A 13,038-nucleotide genomic window follows, 5' to 3' on the forward strand; every position below is an offset into this window, starting at 1 on the left:
GCGGTTTTCGGCCTTGCGCAGGCGCGGCGATCCCACGACGAGAGTGTTCCCAACCTTTCGAAGATTACAGCACAGTTTCTACGCGGCGGGTGCACCTCGGGCGTCGGGCCGGGGCGGGGCCCCGGACTCCAGGTCTCGGAACCGCCGGGCGGAGCAGTGCGTTCCGGCCCCTGGGCGTGGCCCCGCGCAGGTGCGGCGAGAGGCTTGAGTTTCACTGAAACTTATCCGGTTCTCGGGAGGCGTGCGCGCAGGCTCCAATCAGGGGCAGGCGGGAGGGTGGCTTCCTACCCCTGCCGAGCGGCGAGGGGGACTCAGTTTCGGGGCTGTGGTGGCGCCGGGCTCCCCGTCCGCCCGGCGTCGGCGCTGCTGGAAGGATGCGAAGCCCGAGCGCGGCGTGGCTGCTCGGGGGCGTCCTCCTGCTGGCGGCCTCTGGCTCCTGCAACCGCACCGTCCCAGGTGAGAGGCTCGGACCGGAGCGGTCGTGCTGCTCGGGAGCGGGGGTCTCGGGCGCCGTGGGCGGGAGGCGGACGCCGGGTGGATGCGCGAAGGGTGAGTGCGACCGTCGCCTCCTCCTCCCCGCACTCGGCGGCTCAGCTCCCGGCTTCGGAGCGGGGGTCTCCGGGGCCCCAGCTGGGACCACCAGCAGGGGCTGAAGCCTGGGGAGGCGAGCGGAAGAGAGCGGGGTGCTCGCGTCTACAGAGGCCCCGGGGGGCTGAGTCCCTCGGGCCCCCCCGTTTAGGTTTCTTTGCAAACACTAGTCATTAAGGAGCTTTCGCACACTTTTCAGATTCTTTCCTGTCTAGTCCTGCGCGACCTGCGGAGTTAGCGGGTTGAGAGCGGGATGGAGCCCGCGGCCTGGGAACTTTCTGAGTCGCTTTCTGAGCCTCCTGCAACTTTTGGAGGCCCCTCTTTGGGGTCGGGCCTCGTCATTCAACCCGCCTCCCCTTCTCCGGGGCCGCCAGCTCCTCTGGGACGGTTCGTGGCCCGAGTGGGGAAGCCAGGGCCGGGCCCCGTTGGTTCTTCGGGTGCCAGGCGCTCGCCCCGGGTTGTAGGCCAGTCGAACAGGTGAACGAATGGAACTTCTTGAACCCTGCTTTTCATTCGACCAGGTGACCTCTGGGCCCCGGGTTTCCCGGCCCTTCCGCGCCACACTGGCTGGCTGCCACAGGTCCGAAGGCCCGAGGCTGCCCGCCCCGGGCACGGAAGTACCCGGGAGCCGTCCCTGGGGGCGCGCAGGTACCAGCTTGTGCGCCGCAGCCGGTGCCCGGGGGGGTGCTCGGACTTGTCAGGAGGGAGGGGGAATCTCCAGGGCTGAGCTGCTCTCCCAGGGCGTGGGCGCTCTTAGGCCGGGTATTGCCTTCAGTTCAGTTCAGTCGCTCAGTCGTGTCCAACTCTTTGCGACTCCATGGACTGCAGCACGCCAGGCTTCCCTGTCCACCAACTCCCGGGGCCTACTCAAACTCATACTGTGATGCTAACAGATGGCGAGCCTTAAAAGGGAAGTTTTTGTTTCCCTGCGAAATTTGTAGACCTGTTGTTAAGACAGGTTCTCACTTTTATCCTCTTCATGAAGACAGTGTGAAAGAGCAAATCTCTGTGAATTTGAATCAGAAGAATGTGATTCTTTTCCTTCTGCAGTTACAGAAAAGGGTAGTATTATGGTGGATACTTCAAAAACTACACCCCTGGTACACATTTTATTGTCAGCGTTAGAATAAAGATATTTATTTCCTGGAAGTACCGAAACTGTGATGAATACATGTCCCTTTACCGTTCTGTTTTTAAACTTACAAACTTAAAATTTAGGAGCAAGGTTTAGTATGTATAGACATCTTCTGTAAAATGTGAGGATGTGGATTCCTCTATTTTATGATCCAGACAATTCCAATAGGAAGCTTGCCTGAGTGTTTGGCTTGCTCTTGTTTACAAAGTGAGGGGCAGGAGCTGGGAGGATTTCTGAAGTATAAGGCGGACTTCATTTAACAACACGACAGATAGCAAGTTACTTGTTAAACAGAACTATTCACTATTGCACTTTTTCCCCTTCCACATACTTTTATTCCTTTGCAGGGTAACTGCTAAAGGGTCAGTTCAGTAACAGTGAGACTTTAGGTGGATGGAGCTTTCTTCACAACTTGAAACTAAGCTGATTTTAATTAAGAAACATGGCATCACCAGTGTTTCTGAACTTCAGCACCTGTCTTTGCTCACCCCCTTCAGTCTGGCCCTCTTGTATCCCCCTCAGTTTGCAGCAAGACGCATCCTAGACTTTTCTTCCCAAAGGTTTTTCCCCCAAACACTGCCTTATGGAAGGGAACTCAGCCTAGAGAGTAACCTTATCATTTCACAGATGGGGGCCGCTGAATTGAGGGGGAGAGGCAAGGAAAACTGTCCATCATACCCCTGCTTTCTTTTCTATCACAAGAGTGTGTATGTTAGTGGCTCGGCTCTTTGTGACCCCAAGGACTGTAGCCCTCCAGGTTCCTCTGTCCATGGAATTCTCCAGGCAAGAATACTGGAGAGGGTAGCTGTTCCCTTTTCTGGAGGATCTTTCTGACCCAGGGATAGAACCCCGGTCTCCTGCATTGCAGGTGGATTCTTTACCATCTGAGTGATGGATAGTTATTTCTGTAAATAGTTTTATCTCTCCCCCAACTGGATCACATACTCCAGGAGGCCAGGGACCCCTAATGGCACCTCCATCACCACGGTTCAACACATCTCTTTCCCTAAAGGACCTCAGTAAATAGTGAATGAAAAATGAAGTAAAGGGACTGGCCCAGAGTTACCTGGCAGTTGATGGCAGTTTGGCATTTAAGTTGGCTTTTTTCAGGTACTTAATTCTTTCCACTGTGTCACAAGTCTAAGAAGTCCCCTGTAAAGCAGTCATTCCATTTTTCTTTTGGACATTGAAACTTGTGTTCCCTTTGTAATTGGTCATTAATGACACAAGCCGTATGTGATTACTGTAAAGGAAAAATAAGTCCAAAAAGGAGGCGGCATTAATTAAATCACCCTCATTACCCAAAGCATTGCTAACATTTTGGTTTCTAGCCTTTCTAATGCTTTCATACATCCACGCACAAAATATGTATTCATAAATAGAGAAACAATTTTGTACACCTATGTGTTTATATAAACATCAGTCAGTTGTCATTGCTCAGTCACTAGGCTAGGTCCGACTCTTTGCAGCTCCTCTGTCCTCTAATATCTCTTGGAGTTTGCCCAAATTCATGTCCACTGAGTTGGTGATGCTACCTAACCATCTCATCCTCTGCTGCCCCCTTCTCATTTTGCCCTCAGTCTTTCCCAGCATCAGGGTCTTTTCCAATGAGTAAAAGTAAACATCAGTAGTGAGTAAACATCAATGACCAAACATTAGTAGCATGTTAGTAAATATAAAACATTTTTAATGAATCTAAAATGTTACCAGTGGATGTATAATAATTTTTAACTGGTCCTCTGTTGATAGGCTCAGGGGCTATTTTCCATGTTTTGTAATAAGAGAGGACACTGCAATGAACGTGAAGATGGGACCTTAAATTTGTGTTTGGTCACCTGCCTGACCTTGTAGTTACTAATTAATTTTGATAGGTGATGTTTTAGTGAAGTGCGTGTTTGACTTTCTTACGGTTTTATTAGCTGGGCAAATGTTGAGAGGAAAACAGTTCATCCTGAAAGAATACAAGAAATTTGCCTAAAGTGTCCCTAGAGAGGGTACCAAGTAATGGAAGCTTTTCTTTTTTGATCTAGGCTCCCAAAGTTCAGAGCAAAAGGATATTTGAGGGTGAGGAGGATAATAGGGGAAAGAACACAAGAGGAGAGTTTAAACAAATAAAGTAGCTACTCTATACCTGCTTATGTTGGTGGGGGGTGGGCCACAGGAGGAAGCTTAATATAGCAAAGAGCAGGGAACGTTTTTTAAAGTTAAAAGTGCAAATCAAAAAGGTTAAAAGTGCAACATCCCCGTTCTCTCCCTTCTTCACTCACAACAGACTTCTTTATGCAGAAATGCATGTGTTCCCTGCAGTAAGGAAGGCTCATACTCTACATGCTGTCCTACAGGTTGTTTTTTTGTTTTTCTGCAGGTTTTTTTAACCTATATGATCTAGTCATGGTCAATATAGGAAAATCTGCCCATACTTCTGTAGGGGGCACATTATTCATTGTGTAAATGCCATAAATTATTGAACTCGCCTTTTTTGTTTTTCGATGGACATTGAAACTATCATTTTTGTCTTACCATGGTAAATAACATTCTAGTAAATATTCTTGTACATAGACTATTTTTGTGTACTTTAGCTAGTATACATGCAGAACAAATTCCTAGCAGAAAGTCAGTGGGTCATAGGGCAAGCACACTTAAAATTTTTGATATTTTGCCAAATTGCCCTTCGAATAGATTACACCAGTTTACACGCCTCTGAAAAAGCAATCCAAATGACACAGAAGGGTGTAAAGGTAAAAAAAAGTAAAGTTCTCCCCTCCCCACCTATTTTACTCTAGAGATGGCCAGAGTCTATGGTGTAGTGGGTGTTTTCCTAGACTTCAGATTTGTTGACAAATTATAATTTTGTTATATAGATGGAAGCATATTATTCCACCAGGTGCTTTTTCAGTTGACACTATATTGTGACTGTCATTGCATTTCAGTGTTTATTAAGTAGCTCATCTTCACCCTGTAAAATAGAAAAGATGTTGTCTGGTTTACAGATGGGTTATAGAGTTAGAAGCTGGGATGGCACCATTCTAGACAAGTTCTGTGAGTTGAGGACCCTGTGTGAGGTAGAAGCCTGTGCCCTGTGCTTCAGGGCACTTTGAGCAGCAGCTCGACATTTACCAGTGTTAGTGCTGAGTAGTTCTAGCGCTGCTCAGTCACACCAACTGGCATGCTGGTTATGTGCTCTGCCACTGGGTCGATGGACACAGCTAATATGAATGGCGTTTTAGAGTGCAGTCATTCAGGGTTCTATGTGCGAATATTCTCAGGAAATCTTTCTTCCTCACTCTTTGAATCCTTCCCTTTTTGTAGTATTTCTGGTTAATTCCCCCCCCTCCCCCCGCTGCGCGCCCCTTTATTTTAGTATCCTTACATAAAATAGTTTTTTATTTCTTTGCATGAACTTTTGTGACCTGGTGTATGTTTTTTTTTTATGGAAAATTCTAGACACATGAAGATAGAATGTTGCAGTGAATCCCTGGTACCCCTCAGTCAGCTTTAGTAATCACACCTCAGCCTATTTCCTGCCTTCCATCATTCTTTAACAGGTTTATTAAGATGTAACCTGCAAACCATACAGTTCACCTGTTCAAAGTCTACAATTCAATGCCTTTTAGACTATTCACAGATAATCTACCCATCGTCACAATCAACTTTAGAATATTTTTTTACCCTATAAGAACACTCCACCCTATTCCTTAGCCATCATCCCCCCAGTTTGCCCCATTCCCCAGCTCCTGGCAACCACTCATCTGTTAAAGTCTGTGGATTTGCCTATTCAGAACATTTATTATAAATGGACTCCTACAACACATACTCCTGAGGCTTCTTTCAAAAGCATAATCTTTTCAAGCCTCACCTGTGTTGTAGCATGTATCGGTACTTCGTTTCCTTTTATTGCTAAATCATGTTCCATTGTAGGCATAGACCACATTTTGTTTATCCATTCATCAGGTGATGGACATCTGGGTTATTTCTCCTTTGGGGCTCTAATGAACATTCTGTTCTTTTTTTTTTTTCCAAGCTCCTGATAATACTCCTTTATTCTTTTAAAATTTTTATTGGGGTATAGTTGATTTACAATGTTTCTTAGCTTCTGCTGAACAGGAAAGTGAATCGGTTATACATATGCATATATCTACTCGTTTTTTAGATTCTCTTCCCAAACAGGCCATTATAGAGTATTGAGTAGAGTTCCCTGTGCTATACAGTAGGTTCTTATTACTTTTCTATTTTATATATAGGAGTATTCTTTCTAAAATATGATTTTTAATGTTCATCTTTTTTCCTAATGCTGATCTCATTCTGGTTCCATAGTTTTGCCTTTCCTTCTCTAGGGGATCTTCCCAACTCTGAGATGGAACCCGGGTCTCCTGCATTGCAGGCAGATTCTTTACCATCTGAGCCCCCAGGGAAGCCTTTGATTGTGTAGCTAATTTACGTGGTGTGCTTCATGGTCAAGAAAACCATCACCTGAATTGATTACATGGAGCAAGCACTAGCATCAAGTTGGAGAGAGAGATTCTTTGTGAAGCTTAACTTTGCTTTATATATGAGATTACATATCTATGTATGCTCTTTAGAGCTGCTTCTAAGTCACTTCAATTGTGTCCAACTCTGTGCACCCCATAGACGGTAGCCCACCAGGCTCCCCCGTCCCTGGGATTCTCCAGGCAAGAACACTGGAGTGGGTTGCCATTTCCTTCTCCAATGAACATTCTGTTCTTAACATTCCTGTACAGGTTTCTGTGTTTTCCTGTGTCCTGGGTGTATACTTAGGAGTAGGAATTGCTGGGTTATAGGGCAATTCTGTAGTGAACCGTTCGAGGAACTGCCAGATGGTTTTGCACAGTGACTGTCCCACTTTACCTTTCCACCAGCCATGTCTTAGGTAGAAGAGGAAAAAATGATGACAACACATACAAGTTATCAGATAAGCTTGTGAGTAGGTTGAACATCTTTCCTGGTATAAACGTGTCATGGTGAAGGGCTGCTCTTCCCCAGAAATAAAGTCGGGGCCTTCTGTGTCTTTACATTGCCCCTCACTTTGTTCCGCAGGTCGATGGACACTTGGTTGGGGCAGGATGTAGGCTGGCCATGCCATTCATTCGTGATTTCTAAAGTTTAATTCATAATTTGGGGATGAAAGTGGAAGTTGTTAAAGCTTAGCATATTACTTGCTTAAATGTCAGAATACAAATTTGTCTGAACAGAAATCATGTACCCAGCTGCCCAGTGACCTTGAGGTCAGAAGGCTTGCTGCCCGCTCTTCCCCATGGGCAGGTCTCCAGGAAGCCCTCAGAGAAGCGGGAGACCCGTGCCCTGTCTGAGGCTGTCCTTGTATCTAGAGAGACAGTGTGTCTGAGCTCCTGGGAACCTCGCTGTGTTGAACTTTGGGCTAAGGAGTGATGGGCCAGGCTGAGTTGTCTTGCAGCACAAATGAGACAGATGGCCATTATGAGAACAGTTGGAGACTAATGAGTGTGGACAGTTTGTAGAACTAAATGACATACTGTCAGTTTTTTCCAGGATTCATAGAAATCATTGTTATGTTGTACACATACTTCATAACCCTCCCATTAAAAAAAAAACACCCAGTGTAAACACACACACACACACACACACACACACACACAGCAGGGGGACTTCCCTAGTGGTCCGAAAGTTTAGACTTCATCTTTGAACGCAGGTGGTGCAGGTTTGATCCCTGGTCAGGGCGCGAAGATCCCATGTGCCACATGGCCAAGAAACCGAAACATAAAATGAAGCAATATTGTAACAAATTCAGTAAAGACTTAAAAAATAGAAAATTAGGATTTAAAAAAATAACAACAGCAGGCACATAAATCCAGACCATAGAAATCCCAATAATCCCACCACCCATCAAAAGCCCCCGGAAGCATTCTGGGTGTCCCTCCTCCTGTCTTCTTTCTCTTCCTTCACACAGTGCGGGAAACTTTCTTCATCTACACTGCCCTGGAGAAAGGCAGGCCCGCCTAACACTGTCCTCTCGGGCTTCCGCCCGTTCTTGCTCAGTCGTTTCGCTTCTGCTGCTTTTTCTGCTCAGCTGCTGTCCTCCTTTTCTACTCTGCCCGAGCTTTCCGGTGGTAACTGAAGTGCTGGGCACCATCTTGCCCGTGACCTTCCCACCGGCCGTTCTTTCTCTGAAGCGCTTGTGTTTGGACAAGCCAGCATCTCTGTGGAAACACTGATTTCTGTAATGACCCTTGTCCGCCTTGCCTTTCTTGTGCAGGAAACAAGTCTAAAGGAAGAAGCTTCATTGGTAACGTGGATAACTCACCTGTGGTCGCTGGCAGAGGCGTGACAGTGAAACCAGGCTTTTCCGTGGATGAGTTTTCTACCTCCGTCCTCACTGGAAAGCTAACTACTGTCTTTCTTCCAGTTGTCTACACGATCGTATTCGTGGTTGGTTTGCCAAGCAATGGCATGGCCCTGTGGGTCTTTCTTTTCCGAACAAAGAAGAAGCACCCCGCTGTGATTTACATGGCCAACCTGGCCTTGGCCGACCTCCTGTCGGTTACGTGGTTCCCTTTGAAGATCGCTTATCACATCCATGGCAACAACTGGATTTACGGGGAGTCTCTTTGCAAGGTGCTCATTGGCTTTTTCTACGGCAACATGTACTGCTCCATCCTCTTCATGACCTGCCTTAGCGTGCAGAGATACTGGGTCATCGTGAACCCCATGGTGCACCCCAAGAAGCAGGCAAACATTGCCATCGGCGTCTCTCTGGGAATATGGCTGCTCATTCTGCTGCTTACCATCCCCTTGTACGTCGTGAAGCAGACCTCCTACATCCGGGCCCTTAACATCACGACCTGTCACGACGTTTTGCCGGAGGAGGTGCTGGTGGGAGACATGTTCAATTACTTCCTGTCTCTGGCCATCGGAGTCTTTCTATTCCCAGCCTTCCTCACGGCCTCGGCCTATGTGCTCATGATCCGGACCCTCCAGTCTTCTGCCATGGATGAGAGCTCAGGAAAGAAGAGGCGGAGGGCCATCAAGCTCATTGTCACCGTCCTGGCCATGTACCTGATCTGCTTCACTCCCAGTAACCTTCTGCTCGTGGTGCACTACTTCCTGATTAAGACCCGGGGCCAGAGTCACGTCTACGCCCTGTACATCGTGGCCCTCTGCCTCTCCACCCTCAACAGCTGCATCGACCCCTTTGTCTATTACTTCATTTCACAGGACTTCAGGGATCACGCCAAGAACGCCCTTCTCTGCCGGAGCGTCCGTACTGTAAAGCGGATGCAGGTATCCCTCTCGTCAAAGAAATTCTCGGGGAAATCCAGCTCTTACTCTTCAAGTTCAACCAGTGTCAAAGGCTCCTACTGAGTGGCCCGGTTCCTCAGTGGAAGTTCTGCTGGAGGTTTTGGAGCCTGCTTACCATTCCGGAGATGCTTCTGTTGTTTCTTAACCAAGTAGGTTTCACCACATACCATGTATATGCAGCACCTCTCAGGGTTGCTGGAAGCTTCCCTGTTTGCATGAGGAAAGTCCCCCAAATTCACGAGGAATGTCAGTTTCAGAATTTCTCTACTCAGGGGCTCCCAGAAATGGAACTGATCGAAGCAGACTTTTCAGATGGTGCAGAAAAGACAGAAACCCCATGATATGCAGAGACTAGTCTTGGCGTGAAGGCTTAAGTTTTTAGCTGCAACTATGTCTCTTTTACATCTGGGGTGGGTCCAGCTGTATTAGGGCTTCAGGGCCCTCAGAGAAGATCAGTACAGTTGACTGGCTATACAGATGAGGAAACTAAAGAGGTGGGGGAGCTGCCCCAAGTCAGGTTTCCAACCAACGGCAACAAGTTTGAATGGTGGGGTTCTTGTACCACTTTGTCAAAATCATTGTGTATCTTGTTTGAAAATGTAGACTTATTGTACTCAGGAATCAGAGCTCAGAGTCTGGGGCAGGGCCCAGGAACCTGCATTTTAACAAGTCTTTCTTATACTCCAGTGTTTGGGAACCTTTGGTCTGGGTACTGCTTCCACTTGACAAGGAGCCATGGCAATTTTTGAAAAATAAAGCAAAACAGAACATTTTGTGTCTCTTTCCCATCCAGTTCAGAACAAAGTCTGTTCATTGACTTATTGGGACTTCCAGTCATTTCTTTATTAATGCTTTGAGCTTTTGTATGTATCATTATCACTTCAAGGAAAATACGAGCATGTTAAATGTGCAAAAGCTAATTTTGTGTCTTTACTGACTTCAGTGAAATCTTCAGGTTGTCTGAATAGTAGATTTTTTTCACAATTAAGAGTTTACCACTTAGTATTTTTAAAAATTATTGTTGGACTATTTATTGCCAGTTTTGTTGACTTTTTGTCAAACATGAAATGATAAAGCCGTCTCTTGAGTTTGAACCACATCTGTTTGGAAAAGAACACTAAAATAGAGATGATTTGCAATGTATTTTAAGAGGTACTTGACTCCAAGCTGACTTTATGCAACTGTTGTATTTGTGACCTTTTAAAATAATTGTTTTACTGTATGATTGATTTATAAATAACACATGACTTTTATTTTTTATGACTTATCTCTGAATTGTGTGGTTTTTGCTTTCATTTTTGTTTTCGAGGAAGGGAGAGTAGGGAAACAAAGGTATCACACTTCTAAGAAGAAATGAAAGTGATTCTCACACCTTATTTTTATGTAAAGAGGATCATATTGTACACATTGCCCTGTAATAATTATTTTTCTTTTAACTACATTTTAGAATTCACATGTCTGCATCTATGGATTGACCTCCATTTTTAAAGAATACAAGCTACTTACTATTTGGGGTGTATTGTGAGGTTTTAGGCATCTGGTCATTTGCATACCTATGGCTCCTGGAGTTGTTTCTCTCTCCCTCTCTTTTTTCCTCTGTTAAGACAGTGCCACACAGAACATCTGTATGTAGACATCTTTGTGAGTATTTCTGTAGGACGAGGGCTTCCCTTGTGGGTCAGCAGATAAAGAGTCTGCCTGCATTGTGGGAGACTTGGGTTTGATCCCTGGGTTGGGAAGATCCCCTGGAGAAGGGAACAGCTACCCACTCCAGTATTCTGGCCTGGAGAATTCCATGGATTGTATAGTCCATGGGGTCACAAAGAGTCAGACACGACTGAGTGACTTTCACTTTCATTGTAGGATGAGTTCCAGAAAGTAGAATGGCCAGGTCAAAAGTTGGGTGCTCATTTTAAATTTTGGTGACACTTGCCAAATGGCCTTCAGTAACGTATACTTCTACCAGAAAGTGTGTTTGCACTTATTTCCTGAAGTGCTCATCCATCAGTCTTCAGAAATGTTGAAAACGTCCGTTGCGTGAGTTCGTGCTGAAGCAGCACAGCCTCCCGCCTGGCAGGGCTGAATTCTGACTCCATGATTTCTTTGTTTTGGTTTCCTGATTTGGTTTCCTGAGGAAGATGCTTCTCTGTGCCTCAGTTTCTTGTTTGTAAAATGTGGATTAGGATGAAACGTCTGGCACGTACTCATAAGTTTAATGTCGCATTATTACTGTTCATCTCTGACGACTGACGTGATCTCATTTCTGGTCTGCCGCCGTTTGTGGCCAGATACACCCTGCCTTCCTTGCCCGCTCAGCTTTCAGTCTCCTAGCAGGCTTCCTCATGGTGGGCTTGCTCCCATTTTACAGGTGGGAAAGCAAAAGATGGTCTACCCAGGGTAAAAGCGAGCAGAAACAAGGGGCTCACAGGCTCATCCAGTGGAAAGCATTTTTTTGGTCTTTGCTATTTCTTTATTAGTCATTTTTATAATACCTGCGGATAGTAAAAAAAAAAAAAAAATCAGTAAAAATATATAAAATGAAAAATGTACTTCTTTGCCACACATGTCCATTCTTATCTCACAAAGGTAACCAATTTTTATAATTGTTTATAGAAAAAATATATATATTGTATGTAATACTCTTAAAATAAGAATGAATGTGTTTGTGTATGTAAGTACATATATGTATATGTATATGCCAACTTCTAAATCAATTCACATGGATCTTCCTCAGTTTTTTCAGTGACTAGGTAGTTTTCTGCCTAGTGATTGATCATACTGAGTGATCATAATTTAATCCCTACCCTATGGAAGTAGTGTTTTTCTTGGTTCATTTTCACCAGATCTGTGAATCTACGTGAAGAAGTGTACAAGAAATGATGTGGGAAATAGAATCATAAGAGTGTCTGCTGAATCAAATGCTCCTCTAACCGTGTTTGTTTCTCTTTCCTTTGAGGAGCGGCTCTCGAAGGCCCTGCCCTGCCTGGGTCAGGTCCCTGCCAGGGCGGGAGGGGCAGGCGGGCGGGGGAACTCTGGCCCTAGGCTCGGGAGTGCCCTGGGTGTGCCTGTCTTCCCTCTGTGTTCCCCAGCTTGCTGGGCTCTGATTTTGCTAAACTGCCTGACAATTTGCCTGTTGCACTCCCCTGGCTCTGGTGACTGAAGGAGGCTCTCTCAGTCTGAAAGCGAATGTGGATTCGTGTCCCCTTGTGCAAGACACGTGCTAAACCGAGTTGTTTGGGCATTACTCTGTGTGCCATTTCGGTTGTTTGCAGCCGGAGTTTCAGAGGTAATTAAGTTCCCTGTTAGCAAGATTTCATCAATCCTGGGGCTATAATCTCATCAGTATGCATAGTTTAGTGATTGCAACTTTGTTCCTGCATCTTTTCCCCTTTGGAGACACTCACGAGGACTGGAATTTATCACTGAATCAAAGGTACAGTTTGCTACACTGTTCGCTGGTCTCATCAATTAAAACTGTGGGTCTGGGCTGCAGAGTTTGGTTGTTGTCTTAAAAAGTGAAGTTTCTGATGTTACACTAGTCAAAGGCACATGTTTAGTCCACCCCCACTGCTAATTCTGAAGAGGGAAAACCAAACTCAGGGCTCGGTCCTCCATTTTACCCCCAAGCCTTGGAAAGTCACTGAGATGGTTGTTCTGTTTAAATGTAAATCATTGGAGTCCCTCAGGTCACACTCTGGAAAATGTCTTTATTGAGGGAGAGCGTGACGAATTCTGTGGTTTGAGTGTGAGCTGCCTTTGCCTTTACCTGTTAGTCAGCCTGTGGAATATTCCCAGTGTCCATCTATACTGATGTGAAACTAGGCGTGACCAGCTATGGCTCACCACCTCCTGCAGAAACCGCAGCCCTAGCCTGTGGGCTCCAGGAACTGTAGTTAAGTCATCAGCACAGCGAAAGTGTGAGTGGCTCGTACATTCATCTTGCAGTTATTTTCATCTTTTTCTTTATTTGTTTTTATTTAGAGGATTATTACTTTACTGTGACAGCTTTTGCCATACATCAA

General features: G+C 45.7%; 1 protein-coding gene across 1 annotated transcript; it reads left to right on the forward strand.

The window, feature by feature from the left end:
* The first annotated feature begins 233 nt into the window (after positions 1 to 233).
* On the forward strand, positions 234 to 9,926 carry F2RL1 (F2R like trypsin receptor 1). The gene is given in 2 exon segments (NM_001046283.1): positions 234 to 456; positions 7,974 to 9,926. Coding segments are annotated over 2 exon segments (1,188 nt in total). The 5' UTR covers positions 234 to 374; the 3' UTR covers positions 9,080 to 9,926.
* The last annotated feature ends 3,112 nt before the right edge of the window (positions 9,927 to 13,038 follow it).

The sequence above is a fragment of the Bos taurus genome, chromosome 10 (assembly GCF_002263795.3).
Source record: "Bos taurus isolate L1 Dominette 01449 registration number 42190680 breed Hereford chromosome 10, ARS-UCD2.0, whole genome shotgun sequence".
In the NCBI taxonomy this organism is placed as follows: domain Eukaryota; kingdom Metazoa; phylum Chordata; class Mammalia; order Artiodactyla; family Bovidae; genus Bos; species Bos taurus.